This window comes from Hippoglossus stenolepis, chromosome 10, assembly GCF_022539355.2.
Source record: "Hippoglossus stenolepis isolate QCI-W04-F060 chromosome 10, HSTE1.2, whole genome shotgun sequence".
NCBI lineage: Eukaryota > Metazoa > Chordata > Actinopteri > Pleuronectiformes > Pleuronectidae > Hippoglossus > Hippoglossus stenolepis.
The window spans coordinates 6153558-6174377 of record NC_061492.1 but is presented as its reverse complement, the minus strand read 5'-3'; the positions used below and the strand labels follow the sequence as shown (position 1 = coordinate 6174377).

Here is a 20820-nt window from a genome sequence, read left to right as displayed (position 1 = left end):
AAATGGCTGTTTAAGTCCAGATTTAAACTCCATTAAGAATTGATAACCGTGGGAGCAGAAGATATGGATCTCTGACCGAGAACATCTCCAGCAACCACAGGGGCGCACACGTGCAAACGCGTCCACACACACACCCACACACCCACTCCTCTGATGCTAATTGTCGCAGTGTCATGAGTCAGTGCGTGTCGCACCGCTAAAACAACACGTGCGTGTGATCGAGCCCCAGCATCGGGGTCTGGATCCAGAGGCATCGCCGCGCACAGACGCCTGCCACACCCTTCTGGAGTAAACAAAGACCGGGGGGGGGGACATCTCACTGCTCCATCCCCTGGATCAGACGTGAGTCCGGGCTCAAACAAACCAATCTGCTGCTGTTTACAGGAGCACGAGGCGCATCAGATGTGAGCCTGATATTATAATTACACTGAAAATTGGCTCATGCTTATAGATGAGATCTTATCTCTGAATCCGCCCCCTCGCTTTTACGCACACATGCGCATTACTCCACAGCACGAATACGCACGTCGTCCCCCCCCCCCCCAAAAAAAGCCCTGCCCCTTTGTCTCGACCGCTTCTCGGCGGTGGCTGCCCCGAAAGAGGGATTCAGCAGCAGGGAAAAGCAAAAGGGGAGAAGTACGGAGCAGACTGTCTCCTCCCCCAACCACAGGCGCACACACACACTCTCTCCTCCCCCTGTTAACCCCCTCCTCCACACACCCCTTCCGTGCGCCTTTGTGTGTGTGTGCGCGCCTTGAGGAGCTGACTGCGTACCCGAAAACCGTGTGACGGAAGCCTTGCATAGGGAATAAGCTGCTTCTTCTTTTTTTAAAGAATATCATTTCATCCTGGTTCCATGTTCTGGAGGAAACAGGAGAACCCGCAGGTGCGAAATAAAACAGGAGGAACCGGCTGGACGGCAGGTGAATTTCACTTATTCCAAAAGCCTGGGAATAGGAAGGAGAGGAACGCGCACATTGCCACCATCAGCAACCTCTCTCCTCCTCTCTCCTCCTCTCTCCATCCCTGCACCTCCTTCTGTAGGTCTCCCCACTTCCTCCCTCATCCCTCCCCAGCATCCCTTTTTCTCACTGATCCCAGAATACCCTCACACCGCAGCGCATCCCTCAAATAGCGGGGTGTGATCTTTTTGGATTTCTCGGGGTGACTTTAACCGGGGACACGCCGGAGATGGATTAAAACAACAAAAAAAGCAAAACGTTTGGGGGTGTGGGGGACGGGACGGGGACGGGACGGTGCACCGCAAAACTGGAGCAACACGCACGACCACGCCGGGGGAAGGGGCGACGGGACTCGGTGAATTCGCGGAGCCCCCGGGACAGAGGTGAGTGCTCACGGAGGCTCGGCCGGTGGTAGGCTGCTCTCCCTCCCCGCATGCAACCCTCCCCATCCCCGCCAGCAGCAGTGCACTGTTCTCCTGGAGCTGTGAGAGGCGAGCGAGGAGGAGGAGAAAATCTGAAAAAATCAGCACATGGTTTTCACGTTTTCCATAATTGATGATCTCATACGCAATCAATGGTTTGTGCTGGGGACGGAGTCACAGCGATGTTAGGTAGCAGGCTGATGGGAAATGTGGGCATTAGCTGTGACTGTGGGATGGATCATGGTCCTGAGCAAACAGCAGTTAAAGCACATTATCAATTTGAAGTGTTTTCAGCTCCATAATGGGAGGTGTGTGTGTTAACCCTCCTCCACATATGGTCCTTTCTGTCTCTGAGGCTGCTCGGGGCCCTGCAGTGTGTGTGTGTGTCTGTGTGTGTGTGTGTGTGTGTGTGTGTGTGTGTGTGTGTGTGTGTGTGTGTGTGTGTGTGTCTGTGTGGCTTTTGCATCAGCCGGTAACTTTCTTTCTGGATTTATGAGTTGAGGAATGGATCAACTGCACATTTACATTTTATGTTCTGCTCGGGAATTCATATTCAAGTTAACGTTTGTGGACGTCTTTTTTAAAGACCCCTGTAAAAAAGAGATGTTCGCTCTGCCTTTTGAATTCTGATGCTTGGTCAGTGGCCTCCTGGGAGACACCATGGATCCTGCTTTGTGTAAAACTATGCAGCACACAGCACAATAGCCTATATATCTTATTCTATATGGGAAAACTATACATTTTGTTGATGCAGAGGCAAACATTAGTGGAATCAAATCTTTTAGGAAATGTATTGGTGCTTTTGCTGCTATTTTAATAAGATCCATACTCATATTGTGACAATGTTGGCAATTGATTTCCTTCAACTTAACTAGAATGGCACTTTTAGACACAGTCTTTTGAAATGTAATAAGTCCGGCCCAGAAAGAGATTTCCCTTTTTTTTGTCCAAATGTTTAACCCTTAAAGTTCAAACATGCTTCAACCACTCATAATCAAGTGCTGATGATTTCCCCATTTAATGTATTTATTTTTCAAAATCCCATAATTCTCACCAATACTAATGTTAATGTTACCCTATACACACGTTCTTGAATGGCACCATTACATGCGTTGTTTAAAATGTCATGTCCAAAAAACCTGTTTTCAACCGTCAAGTAATGTGCTTGTGAAATTCCCAATCAATTTATTTTCATTCAGAGATGCTACTTAAATATCAGAAGATGAGAAAAGTAGATCAATCCCAAGATATCAACTTTTCTATCACATAACAAAACAGAAAAGCAGCAAATACTCACATTTACAGCAACTGAAACTAGGTCATATTTGGCTGATTAATTGATAAATCCGGCGTAATACTGTGCAGAAGTTTGCTGTATGTCCAACACAGGCAATAGTCCTGTGACATTCAGTATAAAATATACGTCTATGGTACGTCTCTATTAGTCCTTGTCTCCAACTCCGTCACCCCGGCTCTGCCCCGGTGGTCACTGACTCTTGTATCTCCCTCACTGTCTCGCAGACTGACAGATGGATTCTGTCCACCGCAGGCCATACAACCCACATCACACATGCACGCACAGATGAGACAAACAAACTGCTCAGACTACACACACGTGCACAGACACTCTTGATGGTTGCAATCTCAAGCAGACGACAGCACACACACAAACACACAAACACACACACACACATACACGCGACGTGGCCCAGAGGATAAATGCTGGTGCAATAGATAAACAAGCCCCCTTTCTTTCTTCCTTCAAGAGGCTCATTGTGTGTGTGTGTGTGTGTGTGTGTGTGTGTGTGTGTGTGTGTGTGTGTGTGTGTGTGTGTGTGTGTTGGGGTGAGGTTTAAATGCTGACTGGAGTGGGTCATTGAGAACAAGCAGCTGGGAAAGTGAGACCCAGAACCCATCATCTTCCTAAGCTGCTTTCAGCCACACTGGCATCCATCCATTCCAATATCCTCTACCACCACTACTGCCCCCACCCCCACACCACCACACACACACACACACACACACACACACACACACACACACACACACACACACACACACACACACACACGCACACTTGAGCCTCACTTTTCCACTTCTCCGTTTGCTCTATCGTTCTTCTTGGTTGTGTCTTTGATCTACACTTATCTTGTCACTGGTCCTCTCCTCTCCATTTCCACAAGTCATGGAAATTACACTGTAGACGTCTTTGATACTCGGTGCCTCGGGGTCAGGCCCTCTTATCTGGGTGAGACTGAGAGACGGAGACAGAAAGGGAGGATGGGGATGGAGCAGGGGGGAAAGAAGTAGAGAGGTGGAAAGAAAGGAAGGAAAGCTGGGGTAAGGTAGTAAAAGCAGAGACGGGGATTTGTGGTGAAGAGAGAGAGAGATGTCAGGAAGAGGCCTGCAGTGAGATGGAGAAATAAGTAAAGCTAAAGAAAAATGGAGTCAAAAAAAACAGTAAAGCAGAGAGACACAAGTGCAGAGAATTGAAATATGACAGAGTCGGAAAGGGCTAAACGCAGCTCGACGGCTTTCAGCCAATGACTTTCTTTAAGGATAATATTTCTGGGGATTGAAGCTTCAGATAAGCAGATTTTGTGCTCACATTCAATCTGCTTTATCGAGTGCCAAAGTGAGGGGAAGTTGCAAGTAGAAGATGTCGCTTGCGCAGTCACGGGGACCAAAAGCTCTCCAGCGTAACCAATTCTAAATCCTGTAAATAATTTGAGTTGGGTCGGCCAGACTGCAAGTCAAGGTGGAGCAGGTTTCACTGCATGTTTCAGACACAGACAGCCCCGAGGCTCTCGAGCTAAACCGCATGCTCGTGCAGTTTGTATTAAAGCCGATATTGACCCGACAACAGAAAACCAATATACACCAGAGTTGGATATTCGCTGAAGGAGGGAAGGACAGATTCCTGTACGAGAAGTGAGGGGGAAAGATAGATGGAGGGAAGATGGAGCGATACATGGGAAAAGTGATGAGTAAAATGGGACATGAAGAGGGAGAGAGCGTGAGATTGAGAGAGCGGGAGAGGAGTGAAATGGGTGGAAGGCAGAGATACAGCGATAGGAGGACAGGCAGAGATGGGGAGCGGTGAATATTTAACTCTGTTTAGTTTTCCATCTGGGCCCTTGGCTCCTTCTCCCCTCAGGCCTTCTGATCGCCTGCAGGTCAGTGGTGACAGGAGACGTTTCTCTGTGTGTGTGTGTGTGTGTGTGTTTTGTGTGTTTGGAGATTTCACCATCCCTCACTTTTCAACACAGTGCATATAATAACCTTTAATCACCTTGTGTGCGTGTGTATTTGCACAGGAGGAAATCAGGGTTATTAAATGTTCATGTGCAGAATTATGGGTCTAATCATCGACGGTGTGTCTCTGTGTGGTTATGGATAAACTAATAAAACACTTCATTACCGAGCAACACTACAACGAAATTGCTCATAATTCACTTTAACGCAAGGTCTCATTAGTCAAACGAATTCATTTTAATTTGCGCAGTATTAAAAAAAACCTTTCAGCCTTCAGCAGCAGCCTTTGAAAACTTTCTGAACCCGTCTCTTTCAAACACATCCAGGCCTGGCAGAAGTTTCCACACTTCTTTTTTTTTTTGATGCCTTCAGAAATGGTGATTCTGGAAACCCATGAAAGTGCAGAGAGACTCCTCACTGGCTTGTCTCTGCAATCTGTCATCCCAACAGGCTGCGACTGGTCCCACCCCAAGATGACGTCTCCGAAAAACAAAGCCAAGAAGAGGCCGCCGAAAGACAGCATGACGCTGCTGCCGTGCTTTTATTTTGTAGAGGTATGTGTACATTGGATGTATTGCTGATTTTTTTTATATATATACTCTATGTCTATATATTGATTCACTACATTTACTGACTCGCCAGATAAATGACTCGTTTTATAGACTCTGAACAGCAGCGTTTTGTGTTGATTGTATCTGGTTGCGTTGACCTCTACTAAAAGCAGTTTGTTGTCTTCAGAAAATATTATGGTGTCATCACTTTCTGTGTGTGTGAGTGTATATTTCAGAGTGTGTGTATTAGTTATTGCGATAAGAGTTGAGATAAAGCAGTGGATGACTCACTCCGTTCCAAGCAAATATTAATGGTAGTCCCAAATGCTTTGTCCTTGGTGTGTGTGTGTGTGTGTGTGTGTGTGTGTGTGTGTGTGTGTGTGTGTGTGTGTGTGTGTGTGTGTGTGTGTGTGTGTGTGTGTGTGTGTGTAGCTCCCAATTGTCCTGTCCTCCTTGGTGTCCTTGTACTTCCTGGAGCTGACAGATGTGTTGTCCCCGGCAATGGTGGGCTTCCGTTGCCATGACCGCGACCTATCCATGCCCTACGTGGAAACGGGCGACGAGCTCATCCCGCTGTTGATGCTGCTGAGTTTGGCCTTCGCTGGTCCTGCGGCGTCCGTAAGTCCGTCACTCAGTCATGAAGGGTTGTTGGATTGGATATTGAAGGGAGTCACGTGCACCGTGATAGTTCCAGTGTTAGTTCCATAGGCCAAGTTTTCCTTGTTACCAAGACTATCTCTGCAGATTAGATAGATAACGACTATAATGGTACCACAGACTGTCATTTGTTTACTTTCACTGTTGCAAAGAAACAAATAACCAGTCACCTTCTACTTAGCCAGAGCGAATAAATGTATAAAACACAAATTCCAGCATATAGAAAAATCTTCCAATAGCAAGTGCAGAAACATAAATCATCATCACTGGTAAAGACATTGTTCATTGAGACCATTAATTCCACAAATAAACAAATTCTAGTTTTAAAGGTTATTCTGGCAAAACAATAAGCAATTATTTACTTATTTTAACATCCAGCACATACACAAGAATATTAATATTCATTTTGACTCACATTTCTGGATACCTAATGAATGTTAAGCGTAATATCCGCTCTAACCTTTGCTCTGTTTTGGACTCAGCAACTCCTGAGAAAAGTATTTTGATCGCCAGCTGCTAGGATTTTCTGCACTAGTGAGTCACCAGCTAGTCTCTGCTGGAAACTACACTGACGCAGACATTTCAGACAGAACCAACAAAACACGGAGCTAAACAAATCTAAAAAGCTTGTTGAGTAATAATTCCCCCTGGATTTGTCACTGAGCTGCGTTTGATCCATCCTTCATGCAGAAATTATTTTACGAGAACAACATCTTCTCATATTGTGGTCGGATAAAATCGTACAACAAAGGATCAGCGAGCTCATGTGGTTCTGGGGTTTTTTCGGGGCTGGTGTTGAGGTTTATGAGCGCTACGTCACTCGGAAACATACACACACAGATCACACACAAAACGTAAACGTACGGCGTCCAGGACACTCACAAAGCAAATTCAATCTCCCCTCGAGAAAGGCCGAATCGATGGGCACATTGATAAATACACACCTGGACATTCCAATACACACCATGGCACACACCACCGTCCCACCCCCCCTCACCCCCAGTCAATACACACACACTAATCCATCAGCAGCATGGAAAGGAGCAGACCTCTCCAACGCTCATCTATCACCCTGATTGGAAGTGATCACTATTCGATAGCACCCGCGCCTGCATTCTCTCGCCCAGGTTCTCGCTCACTGTAGATCACCGTCACAGATGTAGAAATCTGACGTAGCACTTTTACCCCCTTCTCCTCTCCGTCCACTTTCTATTTCAGTATTTTTTATTTTTTTTTTAATTCTTTTTTCTCTTTTATATTTTCCTCTTCTGCATTTTCAGGTGGCAGCATTTCAGACACAGCATTTTTTTTAAATTGGGCTCATTCCCACTCTGGTTCTCTTCCTCCTCCGTCTATAGATAATGATGGGGGAGGGACTGATGTACTGTATGCAATCCAAGCTGAAAACCTGTCCCAAGTCAGAGAGCAGCATCAACGCTGGAGGCTGCAGCTTCAACTCCTTCCTACGCAGGACTGTGCGCTTTGTCGGTATGTGGACCTTTTCTTTTTTTGGTGGGGGGGAGAGGGGAAGAGGGGGAGTCACTGTCACAGTCGGATCCACAGCATCGAGCAGGGCACAGTGTTGGTGGTGGAGGCAGCAGGGACTCATTACGCTTTATTTCCCCATTGACCCTTATTCGCTTGGTGATAGAGAACCATCTGAAACTGCATTTATATATCACACTATCAAAAACAGTGTAATTAAGTTCATAGGCAAATTTTAAATGTGTTTTTATCAAGTAAATTTTAGTTTTTAATGTTTTTCCATTTCATGTCCTTAGCAGGAAGCAGGGTATTGTTTTTGGCCCCGCATGTGTGTGTATATACAAAATAAATCAAAAAGGCTTTGACAGATTTTTACCAAACTTCCTGTGATCATTACTTGAGAAGGTATCTCCATATGATTAGCATTTGGAGCTAATCGGTCAAAGGTCAAATCCCCATTTTCCAAGATATATCTGCAAATAATAGAGACAATCTAAAGCTTAGATTGATCAGAAAATGATTCCTCAATGTATGTTGTCATATAAGTGATGTCATGAAGAAGTGACAAAGAAGGAGTCAAAACATGACGTAATGCAAAGTTCATATTTCGAGGTATCGCTGCTTCCTGTCGGACGATAAAAACAACCGGCAGCTTCTATAGTAATTTATGCATGACATCATCATCATGATGTTACTATGAAGTCAGTAAATGACTAAGTATAGTGTGGTACATCATTAGCTTTAGCAAACCTATAGTGTTAGAGACACAATGTACATATTATTGAGATGAACCAACCATTCGTCATCACTTGTTATAAATGACGTCATTATGAAAATACATGATCACAGTATAAAATAAGTGCAACCTCTCCAATGATGTGATCAGTGTCCAAACAACTGAAATAAATTATGCATGGGGCCACTAGGATTACAGCGTCAAAGTAAGATGGTGGAAAAGATATTTTCTTATGGTATATTTTTGTTTTAACTAATGAAAACCTGTTTTTAAGATGCAAATCAGTTTACGCTCTGACAAATTATTCCCCTTAAAGGCTGTGCCCCCAACTTTGATCCTCTTTAAAGTGGGGAAATAAGCTAATTACATGTATTAAATGAAGGGTGACTTAAAATGAGCACGATATAATTCTTCACGGGAAATACCCCGAGGCAGACTTTGAGCTTTGAAGTGAAAAGAGTAATTAATTCACCTTGCCAGATTTCACTATCTGCGGAGAAACTTCATAATGGAACAAAGTCTCGGCTCGTGGTGTCACTTCAGGTTGACTGCAGGTATTCGTACAGACGAACAGCTCGATCTGAGGAAACCACCGGGGGCTTTCGGTGCGTTTACCATCTCTCTCCCTCTCTCAATCTGTCTCTCGCTCCCTCAAGGTGTTCATGTGTTCGGTCTCCTGGCAACGGCCCTGGTGACAGATGTCATCCAGTTAGCTACCGGTTACCACGCCCCGTTCTTCCTCACCGTGTGCCAGCCCAATTACACGGCCCCCGGAGTGTCATGTGACAACAACGCCTACGTCACGCAGGACATCTGCATGGGGAAAGACCAGTATGCCATCATGTCCGCCAGGTGAGACGTGCACGTGGGAAACAACAGCAGGCGTATGAGGGCGCGGCAGCTTCAAAGCTTCCATTTCCTTGCAGTTGAGATACCTTGTGTGCTTATAAGTATAAATAGGCTTTAAAGCGGTTGCGCAGTATTACTCTGTGTACTACCTTGTAGGAGTAAAGGCAAACTACAAGGCGAGGAGTCTTCAAAACTAATTTACATTTGAAGAGGATTACAGGAGATTAAAAACCTATTAGGAGTCAAACTGTGATTTTTATATGTTACGCAATATTTACTATACAAGTTAAGTGTATATTTGTCCAACGAGACGAACAAAAGGACTGATGCATTCCCATTGTGCCCATGCTGCAGTGTCTCACTCAGTTTGGCTTGTGAAGATGCTGAGTAACACAGACTCAGGTCAGACAAGCAAACAGGCTCCAGCACATTAGAAAAGATTACAGCTAAATATAGTTAATACAGGAATAAGCCTAGTACCACAAATGCACATTTATATGTCTATTTACAAATTAATTCCTCAGCTCCTCACCTTCAAGGAATAGTTTCCCATGCTTAGTGTTGGTTACAGTTGGTTAACTTAGAGGTAAATGCATTTATACAGCTCTTTTCTTGTATTTGATGACACTTCGGCACAGGATGCAGGATCAAACCACCGACTTTCTGCTCAGTGGACGGCCCACTGAACCCTGAGCCACAGCCACCCCCGTACAAAAAGATTTTATGAGAGCTTATGTGACTGACGGATTTCAGACAAGCACTGAACTCTTTCGAAACTTAATTTGTGAGAACAAAATGTCAGAGTCAGTTGCTCCAGACATTTTACAGAACTATTCCTGCCAGCCGCCTCAGTAAAATGTCCGGAAAACGATAACAACAGAAAGTATCGCTGTGTGTGTTTTGTTTTGAGAAACATTCGACTCCCCAGATATCCACTGTCTACACCAGAAGCCCCAAAGTATAAGTCATTGCCCCCAGAGGGTTAATCATCATCAGACGATAGCTGATGGGCTCCTATAAGGTCTTATGCCCCAGTCTTGACTCTCAGAGTTTGGCTTTCACACATAATCCTGCTGTGTTCTCACATCGGTTCTCTGGGCTTTCTGCTGACTTTTTACTTGGGGGCAAGGTGGAGAAAGTTTGCATAAACTCCAGAGGCTCTCACTCACATTTGCGTTCACACATACACCTGCATCTGCGAGGGTCAGTGCAGCTTAGCAGATCTTTGGAAAACTAAAATGTAAAAAGTAATAATCTACTCGCATTTAAAGGTCTAAAATTGAAATGAGTCATCAAAAAGACCTTGTGACACACACACACACACACACACACACACACACACACACACACACACACACACACACACACACACACACACACACACACACACACACACAGAGTTGTAGCTCGGCTTTGTCTAAGGTAAACACATTAGTAAAAGGATAAACACTCAGAGGCAAATTAAATGAGATTTTCTAAACTCTAAATTAGCGTCTTTGACCTCGAACCACTCACTCCTTCTCCCCAAATGTTCCCACTAATGCACCATTGCGTTCTGTTTGTGTTTCGCTGATGCTCACATCCAAGGACGCTCCCTCAGTTTGACAAACACACAGTCGGGCAGCAGCGCGGGTTTTGGTGTCAAACACAATCGCAAACAACTGGAGCAACTGTGACAGTTTTATTCGGGTTCACACAGCAGGTTTTTTCCCTCTGCTCTTTCATACCTAACTCTCCCCCCCCTTCTCTCCCACCAGGAAAACCTTTCCATCCCAGCATGCAACACTGTCTGGCTTCGCTGCCGTCTACATCTCCGTAAGCACTCGCCGGCCTCCTGTGTTTGTGGAGCTTGATGTATTTGCATCATATGTTTGCTCGTTGCGAATGTGTTTGTGAATATGTGGTTTATTGGATGTACGTTATGAATAATTAATTTAGTGTAACCAGTGAATCCAGTTTGATTCATATTTGGAGAAGACATCGCTTACACTTCTTTATCGTTTCTTTCAAGCAGATCCTGGAGACGATATTCTTTTCTTCTACCCGTCAAATTATCTGCGCTCATGAAAACTATCCAGAGGCTTTTCTTATTTTTATCTGCCGGCGACCTAAAATAACTTCCTGCATATTTTAGCAGGAATTAAATCACTGTCACCTCAAACATAAGATCGGAATTGTGTTGCATTATTTGCTCACTGAGAGATTTCCAGATTGCAGAATAACCCTCGGGCCCAACAGCCATTTAAATCTCACATAAAAAAAATATAACGTGAACCTTTGAGGTCAGATATCAGTTTTCATTAACCACGTTATCATGGGCAGCAATATTACAACTGCTGACCTTATTCTGAATGAGGCATTATCTCGATAAGGATGCTTATATGAGTTCCATTTGTAATCAGGTTACATGTTAGTAGTCTGATAAAGACGTCAGGCCCACAGTAGGTAACTTGTCATAAAACTAAGGGGGATGGATGGAAAATAGACTTTGGTGCTTAGACCCCAGCAGGAAGTAGAACAGCCGTCCTTTGAACCTGGTTGTTTGAATATGAAGGAGACGCTGGTAGTGATGATGAGGAACGGAGTACGAAGATGGGACGTCTGACGGAGGCTTCTGATAGGACGGTTGAAGGGAGTTATCTGTTATCCAGAGTTGAGGCGCTGCAGGTTGCGGTGGACGTCGATCATGAGCTACTGAACCGACAGCTGAACGACAGGAGGGAGAGAGGACATTTTAAACTTAGACAGCTTAGATCGCCTCCAGGTTGAGTGTGTCAGGTTGGGATCGGATGAGAAGAGACACTGAGGTGGAGGAGGAAGGCCCGCACGAAAAGACAAAGACTTCCTGTCTGATCCTTCGCTAAACTTCATTTTAATGTGATTGAGATGAATATGATACATAATAATGCAATTTAAGTCAGAAGAAAGCAAACGTCTTCATTTGGTGGTCATCAGAATACGATATTTATATGATATCGTCATATTCAGACTATTGTCGTAATCAAGTTAATTTCTAAATCAATCTGTATTGTATGTAAAGCACTTTGAGCTGCATTTCCTGTAGGAAATGTGCAATATAAATAGATATTATCATTATTATGAGAACATTGCTGGCCTAGTAACAGTATAGTCAGTGTTACACCCTAGTGCAGAGTGTGGTAGCATTTCCAATCCTGCAGTCCGGTGCTGACAGCAGCAGTATGTGAACTGTACGGCAAAGCAACCCTGTCATTTTTACATATACACACACCCACACACATGCCCACACACTCCTCCACCAATGTCTGTATTCTAGCGAGCTACTGGCCACGTCGCTGCCGCCTCACTGAGCCCAGTGTGTGCTCATTAAAGCTCAGCAGACAGATTTGTGATCAGAGAGAAAAGGCAGGAGCGGATCAGGAAAGCAGCTGTTACAGTTACAACGTTGTACTGTTGTCAAATATCAAACAGGGTGATGTTCTGATTATTTATTTTTCCCTCTGTGTTATTGTTCACTGCCCACACACTGAGACATGTATCTCCTGTGTTCAGACCTTTGAAGGGAAGTTGTTTCACTTGTTTCCTTTTCACAATCAAAGTTTTTCTTCTTGATAATTGTTTGATTGTGTAAGGAAGGAATTAACTGAGATGACCTGACATGTCGCCCTGCTGACATATATATTTTTTACCACTCTCCCTTCGAGGAGTTTTATGCTCAGCACTAGACGGACGCGCTTGTTATTTCTGCAAAAGCTGCTTTTCTGTCACTCGGCTGTCCCCCACTTTATATAATGGAAATGTGGAGCGCATACAGAGAGTGGGACTGCAAATATATATTATTTATCTGCCTCTCCTGCTTCTTACTCCGGTTCAGTTTTTACTTTCCAAGCATCTTCATCACGATGACTTAGTGAACTTCATAAATACAATTTCATGAAATCTTCAAATGAGTTGCGTTGGAAACGAGTGAAATTACATCAGCCGGTTGGATTTTAAAAGTTTGGGTTTGTCTTTAAAGGTGTAGTTCAGGGCGTCATGTTGGTGCAGTGGTTTTCACTGTTACCTGGTTTTTCTGTATTGAGTTTGCCTGTTCTCCAAAGACATGCAGTGTTTGGTTAACTGGAGATTCTCAAGTGGCCATAAGTGTCAATGTGAGTGTGAGTTGAATGCTGTGATAGACACTTGCTTTCTTGAAAGTTAGACAACCAGTACCACTCTCATATCTGCGTGTTAATTCCAAATGGTTGAGTTTCTCTTATCATCCACGGGAGCAAGGGGCCACAGCTCGCTTGGCTCTGCCCGACGGTAATAAAATCCGCCTACCAGCACCTCTAAAGCTCACTAAATAACCTTTTATATCTTGGCTGAGCACACTGAAATACCTTTGGGTGTTCTCAGCACTGGGAGGTTGCCAGGAATCAGGAGGAAGCCTCAAGAAATCCCTGCACAGGGGCAAATAAGATTCCTACCATCGAAGATCGCAACTTTTTTGTGCAAAGAAAACTGTTGAGATATAACGTGTAAATTACTTAGTTTTAGAGGTGCGGGAAGGTGGATTTTTTTAAGCAACAGAGCCAAGCTAGCTGTGTCCTTTTCTTTCCGTTTTTATGCTAAGCTAACAGTCTCAATATGCTCATCCAAACATATTCCAGATGAATTACTACATTAATAACAAAATTAAAGATGCACAGAAAGATATTTCCGTTAGATATTACCTCCTCTATACTGTTATTGTGTGTGTGTGTGTGTGTGTGTGTGTGTGTGTGTGTGGTGTGTGTGTGTGTGCTTCTTGCTGCAGTGTGTCTTCAAGCCTCGTAATCTCCCCGTCTCCATTTTGAACTAAACTGTCTTTTCCCCACTTTATGTGTTCGTCTGTCTCCTGCAGATGTATTTTAACGCCAGCATCAACAGCACGACCAAACTGCTGAAGCCGCTCCTCGTGTTCGCCTTCTGCATGGCGGCGGGCCTCTCCGGGCTGACGCAGATCACCCAGCACCGCAGTCACCCCATTGACGTCTACGTGGGATACCTCATAGGAGCCGGCATCGGCGTCTACCTGGTCAGTTTAACGGGGCGCACGGGAGAGTGTATGACATCAGACAGGAATCCGATAGGGGAAATGAATAGAATGATTTAGCTGGTTTCACGATAATTGCCACGTTTATGATCCTGTAAGTCGCTGAAAGACGTGCGAACAAGTGAAATCTGTCTGGAATAGATATCAGGCTATGGTTTCGTCAGCATATGCTTGTGTGCGTTTAGCGATTTGTTTTGTCCCTGGGGGAGTAGTTAACAGTCAGCGTGGAGCGTGGTGGGAATCACACCACACACGTAAATAGATTTTATTTAATGTCGTTTTGCTGTGACTGAATTGTTCCATTGTTGTGTTCTCACACTATCACACCATGTGCTAACAAACGCAGCTTTCTCTCATCACCTCTCCTCTCTGTGTGGCTTCACTTTCTTTTCTCTCAGCACTTTTTTTTTTTGGCAAATTATATATAGCCTTTTTCTATTAAAGCAGGGAAGAGAGAGAGGGAATGAATAATCCGATAAGAATTTTCCGCAACAATTTCACATTTCGTTTTGAGAAAACTTGTCGTTGCCATTTTCCACGCTCGTCCTCCTCCTCTCCCTCTTTCCCTCTTTTGCTTTTTTATTCATGTCATTAAAGGATGTATTCTAAGAGAGAGAGGGGGAAGAGAGTGATTCATGCTGACCTCAGACTAAACAAGTGGAGGGAGGAGAGATGCCTACTCATGCACTTACTCCCCGCTAATAGGAATATCCGACTTTTTTCCCCCTCCCAAAGATTAAAGGAAATACGTTTTCATGCTTCATTCTTAATTTAACATGCTGAGTGCTTATATGTCCTCGTTTATTTCTCCTTCCTGCCTCCCTCTCTGTCCCTGTGTCCTCTGTCAGGCTGTGTACGCAGTGGGAAACTTTAAAGCGTCGGACGAAGATTCTCCGTCGCTGCAGAAACTGGCCCCGGCTCTGCAGAAGGACAGCCTGAGGGTGCTGAGCCAGCGGAGTCATGACTCCCTGTACAGGAAGACTCCCCGGGTGTCGGAGAGCAGAGAGGAGCTGGGGGCGGGGCTGGGATCTGGGGCTCGTAGTAAGGTGAGGAGGGAGAAGGCTTCCCTGGCCTCCCTCAAGCGAGCGAGCGCCGATGTGGAGCTCCTGGCAACCCGGGGTCCCATGGGCAAGGAAACCATGGTAACCTTCAGCAACACATTGCCCCGAGTTGCAAATGGCAACAGCCCCATCTCCCCCTCAGACGAGCCGGTTACCACGCAGCGCCACATGACCTTCCACGTGCCCTTTGACCCCCAGAAGTCCCGGCAGCTGGTGTCGGAGTGGAAGCAGCGCTCGCTGGAGCTCCGCAGCCAGAGCTCACGCGACGAAGAGGAAGACGATGAGCAAGATGGAGGAGACGAGGGAGGCGCGACAGCAGGAGACGGAGGAGACATGGGTATGCCATCCTCTCTTTATCCCACGGTGCAAGCCAACAAGGGCATCGCCACACCGACGGGAGTCAGGATGGTGGTGGCCCCCCCACTGGTTCACATCCCTGAGGAGGCCTCTCGGCCGCCGCCTGTGTCGCCCAAAAGCGCTAAGACCCGGGCCAAGTGGTTGTCACTCACAGAGGGAGGGTCGGTGAAGGAGCCGGGACCGGGGCCCATCGCCGTGTCCACCCCCCGTGTGCCCAGCATGCAGCCCAACCAGCCGCCGAGTCAGCACAGAATCACTCAGGTGAGGTGGAGCTCAGAACATGGAGGCATGCACATCATTATAACTTCATTAGTCATTTGTCATACTTCAAATTCAGCTGGAATGGAGCCACTTCTGAAAAATATAGTTTGGAGAGGAGAAGAGATTTGCTGCCACACTCTGAGCACGACACGTCTCTGATTTATTTTGGTTTAGTCAAAACAGAACAACACGGGTCGAGGCAATTTCACTGATTAGTTGCTGATGTAAAACTCTGTGACAAGGGTATAAACGCTAATTATAGTCGGAGTTAAATCTTATTAAAAGGCCCTTGAGGGATTATTTAGTATATTACACTTTAAAGCGTTAACTGTAATAAAAGTCCCTGAACACTTGAGTTGATATTGAGTTCATAGGAAATTTTCAATAACAATTTGCTGATTTCACGAGTTGATAGTGTTTCCTTACGCAGACTGATGAGGTTTTTCTGTCCTGCAGGTGATAGCGATGTCGAAGCCGCAGAGTCATGGACACATCACCTCGTCCGCCAAGACTTCGGAGGGCGGCTCCTCCTCAGGCGGTGGCTCCAACTGCTCAGAGTCGCCTTACTACCGGATCCCGTCGGATCGAGACAGCTGCACCGGAAGCAACCCGGGAAGCATCGCTGGGAGCGGGAGCATCGTCACCATCGACGCCCATGCCCCTCACCACCCGGTGGTGCGCGTGTCGGCAGCTAACGGGAAGCCGTGGGAGTGGAGAAACACCATCAGTGGTAACATGTTGGTCGCTGACACGGTGGGGGACAAACACCGCATAGCGCTGCAGCGACAGGACAATATCAACCACTACCGGGATTACCGGACGCTCCCGATGAAAACGGACTCGCTCTGCTCCTCCTCGGCCAGCGGCAGTGCTGAGGGAGGGCCGGAGCTGCCTCCCCCGCCTCTCCCCACCTCCACCTCCCCCCTGCCTCCCCCACCTCAGCTGTGCTCGTCCCCTCTTCCGCCACCACCCCCTCACTCGTCGTCCTCCCCGCTGCCTCCCCCTCCTCACCCGAGCTCCTCTCCGCTGCCTCCTCCTCTCCCTCACCCTGCCTCCTCTCACATGCCACCACCTCCTCACCCATCCTCTCAGATGTCCCCGCCACCCCTCCCATCGTCCTATCACATGCCCCCACCTCCTCACCCGTCTTCCTCTCCCATGCCCCCACCTCCTCACCCATCAATCTGTCAGATGCCCCCACCTCCTCAACCATCCGCCTCAATGCCGCCGCCTCCTCACCCGTCCTGCTCCAGCATGCTTCCCCCTCCTCCACACCCCGATTTACTGATGGAGGCTCACAGCCAGACACTGTCCCGCTCCTCCACGCTGCCTCGCCGGCCCTCCGCCCGCAGCCATGCAGAGCAGGAGCACTATTACAAGGCTATGCAGAACGAGAGGATGTTATAATGACGGGGAAACCACTGGACCCCTTTGCCATATAAATGATTGTACTTCAGAAGACTCATCTGACAGAGACAGTGAAAATTGTAGGTTGTGGCAGGTGGACAGAGTGACTTTGGAAAAAATGACAAAAAAGGTTAAGAGACTCTGAATCCAGAGCGGCAGCTTAGCTCAAAATGCTGGAAATGAAGAGACAGCCGGGGTGGACGACTCTGGGGAGGTCTGGCAGCTCACACACTCAGCAGGGGATCTGCTTTTTCCCCCTGCTCGCTCGTACTGCCCACAGCGCCGGCTCAACAGCCCCGATTGGGAAAAAGAAGGGGGGGGGGACGAGGGAAAAAAGGGGGCGTCGAGAGAGCGAGAGCATTACAATCCCCAGTTCACCTCTGGTTTCAGCGCACACACATCCTCCACGCTCTTTTCAGTCACGTTCAAAGCGAGGAGGGAAGGGGCTGCAGCTGAGAGAGAGAGATATCACAATGAACAGTCAGGGATACGCTAAATCGAGTTTCCCCGGAGAGGGGGGATAAGACTGAGAAAACAAAACAACTACAGGCAATACCAGCCCTCCTTAAACTAGTGCAGCTGTTTGAGGATGCCGAGCGCTACACAGAGAATTTACCCTTGTACCAGCCGAAAATCGCATTCTTCAAAACACCCACGAGATATATGAAAAAGGGAAGAATGCAACGATGACAAGTTCAAGTGCAGGTTCAAGAGAAATAAATAACCACCCACAAAAGCAAGTCTTTTTACCTCTCTGAATAAACACGCCAAATGGGAACCTTTATATTTGTTTGAAAGCAAATCTATTCTCTAGAAAGAGCCGGCTTGTGCCACATCCGGCGCTAAAATGGAGAAGTTTGGAAACGGCGCTGGCCCCGGTGCAGCGTTTTAGTCTGGTCGGGCAGAAATGGAGATGTTTGGAAACCCCACCCGCCTGCCAATCGGGATCAAATTTGCCTTATTAGAAAATGATACCAAGACGTCTGGTTCTCATTTTGTGTCGTGAGATAAATTCCAATCTTATTTAGCAAAAGACCGATTGAAAACGATCTCAATTCAAGGCCCACTTGCATGTTCCCTTCGGAGCTTTCAGCTGCGTCTCAAGGTTTCTTCACCAGCAGATGCAATTATCTCAGTTGCCATGGAACTGTGGGCGTTCAAACAAAGATCCGCTGACGACTACGACCACGCGATGCAGCTGAAAGCTACAATGCAACCGAGCAGGTGGATCTGGAGTTGAAACTGTTTCATCAGCTGCTGTTCAAAAAGTCAAGACTGGATTTTAAACCAAAAAACTGTTAAAAATTCTGTAAAGTCGTTATCTAAAATTTCTGAGAATTAAATGACAACATTTACCGATTTTAGCTTCTCAAACGTGTTTAAAAAGATGTGACATTTACTGATTAATAGCTAAATTTATCTATTACTTCATAACTTATAAGCTACTGCAAATAATCAGTATTTGCATATATATATGAAATCCACTCTGAGCTGATAACTACACGTTGAAATGAAGTGTGCGTTCTTCTTGCTCACCTCTGCCTCTTGTGTGTATTTATACCATGTTGTATAAAGTCATTATCTGATATTGATCATTCCGTATGTTACCCTCCACCATTTTATACATCCAAGTTTTTTATTTTTAATTTTAGAAGACATTCCATCCAATGACAAGTGCTTTATTTTAAATCGTACTTTGAAAAATGTTAATGGCCGACTCACAAACACACACAAGTGAAGAATCCCCCCCGCCCCCCCATGTACCACAACCTCCGGAAGATGTGAGCAGTTTTGTAAAGTCGTGCTGAGAAGAGGCTGCGTTCAGTGGAACAAGTTGTGTTTTGTAGTGGAGCCCCTCAGACGAGGAGCAGGTAGATAACGTTGCTTGTCAGTTTGTGCTGCATGTGTGTGTACGAGTGTGTGTGTGTGTGTTTTTTTTTTTTTTAAATGAATAACTTCTGTGCTTCGAGTCTGCACCGTTACCGTTGACAGGCAGACGTGCTACATTTTTCAGTGCTGGTGATTATCGTCCTGGTTTTCCCCATTTTGACTGTAAAGATACTTGATATTACCTAATATTATTAATACGGCTATTATTATTATTATTATTATCCTGCAGTCCTTTTTATGGGCTCGTGTTTTCTATCTGTGGTTGATGTGTAATATTAATATCCTCATTGAATAAAAAAGACTTCTTAACTCAGGTTTCCTCTTGTGTTACTGCAGCAGGCACACGACTCGACATGGTGGGACTGGGGTTGTTACTGGAGCAGCTTTTACCGCTTTACCACTCTGGTGAAAAGGATCTTCTCCATTGATTCCTCTGTTTTCATGCTCATTCATTCTGTAGTGTACACTCACATGCCAACATACTTACTCACAAAAGGGCAGACACACACACGCCAGATGGATGCAACACATGCACACTGGCACACTGGCAGTGCAACATTCGCTCCTTTCCTGCAGTGGACTAGTGTCGGATTTCCATAATGAAATCTGCCAGAATGTTGGTCAATCCCAAATGACCTGCAGGGCTGCAGCAAGCACCGCATGGCGCGGACCAGTGCGTTTGTGTGTATTTGTGCATTTGTGTGTGGAAACAATTGTAGAATTGTGTGTCCGAGTCAATGCACAGGCTTTTTTCTTTTAATAAAAATGTTTTTTGTTGATTCAGAAATAAATTAGAGCATGATTCATGTGCGTTAATGTGGATTCATTGTGCAGATATTAACTGGGGTTTGTGTGTGTATGAAAGTAGTGCACGGCCAGAATGTCGTGAGGTCATCTTTTTCAACTCCGATATGTCAGTTTTGTTGATTTTTTTTTATCTGTGTGTACGTTTGTGTGTTTGTTTCGGCATGTATGCGTGCACGTGTGTGTGTGTGTCTGTTTGTATTTGTGCATGTGTGTGTGTCCGATGCTGTGGAGCATTGAGCTGTGTGATGAGGCTGTAGAGGCAGTGGGGGGTGCAGATGGTGTACTGAGGCCTGAGGACAGTCGGTCTGTCCATGACTCACACTCAGCAAGCCAGCAGCTCTCGCTCGCTCTCTCTCTCTCTCTCGCGCTCTCCTCTCTCTCTCTCTCTCTCTCTCTCTCTCTTTGGTGGCCCAGAAAGCACAACACAACAAGTGTGTATCCGTGTGTGACTGTGGGAGGCAACAGAAAATGCGGACGTAGCTGTACGCACGTGTCTATTTTTGTGACTTTGTGCCCGTGTTTATGCGTTTATCGCTCCTGTGTGCACATCTTTCCGTGTGTGTGTGTGGGGGGGGGGGCTGATTACCCCCACGGAACAGCACAAAGGTCTTTTGTCCGCAGCTTCACTTTTATCTTACGCTCTGTGTCACTATCACACTACCTACTGTCATCTCACCTGGCTCCTCCAGAACCTTTACACATGGAGGAAGGGGATTTGGAGCTTTGGAGCTTATATCCTGATTTTCCTCCAGCTCTCGGTTTCCTGAGTGACGGATTATGATTCAAGAGGGTCACAGGGATCATTTCACTCTCAGCCGGGTCGATGTAGGTGCTCATTTTCCCCCAAAATCAAGTATTGATCCCTTTGTTAGCACGAAAAGATTGTCGCATTCAAAATACAGCTTTCTATACAGGGATTGGCTATAATGACAATGCACCCCACCCATTAAAGAGTCTGTATCAGGGTTCATTCCTGAAATGGAAAGTGGAAGAACCGCTGTCAAACAGCCGCACTTCAAGGGCTTCACCAATTATGAAAAAGGAGCGAAAGTGCTGGTTTCGTA

At 45.9% G+C, this 20820-nt stretch overlaps 1 protein-coding gene across 2 annotated transcripts; it reads left to right on the top strand.

Annotated features, from left to right (window-relative positions):
* Nucleotides 1–1250: 1250 nt before the first annotated feature.
* On the top strand, nt 1251–19258 carry plppr3a (phospholipid phosphatase related 3a). Of its 2 annotated transcripts, XM_035167186.2 has the most exons (9): nt 1251–1345; nt 5090–5193; nt 5623–5808; nt 7206–7335; nt 8725–8920; nt 10675–10732; nt 13782–13955; nt 14822–15652; nt 16109–19258. In XM_035167186.2, exons 2-9 carry the CDS (start codon nt 5113–5115, stop codon nt 17057–17059), a joined length of 2607 nt encoding a protein of 868 aa, XP_035023077.2. In that variant the 5' UTR covers nt 1251–1345; nt 5090–5112; the 3' UTR covers nt 17060–19258. The 2 variants fall into 2 exon arrangements, with proteins under 2 accessions (XP_035023077.2, XP_047197494.1); XM_047341538.1 differs by lacking the exon at nt 1251–1345 and having other exon boundaries at nt 3229–5193.
* Nucleotides 19259–20820: the final 1562 nt, after the last annotated feature.

Excerpts from the sequence above, each read along its gene's own strand:
- plppr3a (XM_047341538.1), top strand. The coding sequence starts at position 5,002 with ATGCCTTCAGAAATGGTGATTCTGGAAACCCATGAAAGTGCAGAGAGA. Across the intron at positions 5,194-5,622 it reads CGTGCTTTTATTTTGTAGAG|CTCCCAATTGTCCTGTCCTC; the intron begins GTATGTGTACAT and ends GTGTGTGTGTAG. Across the intron at positions 5,809-7,205 it reads TCGCTGGTCCTGCGGCGTCC|ATAATGATGGGGGAGGGACT; the intron begins GTAAGTCCGTCA and ends CTCCGTCTATAG.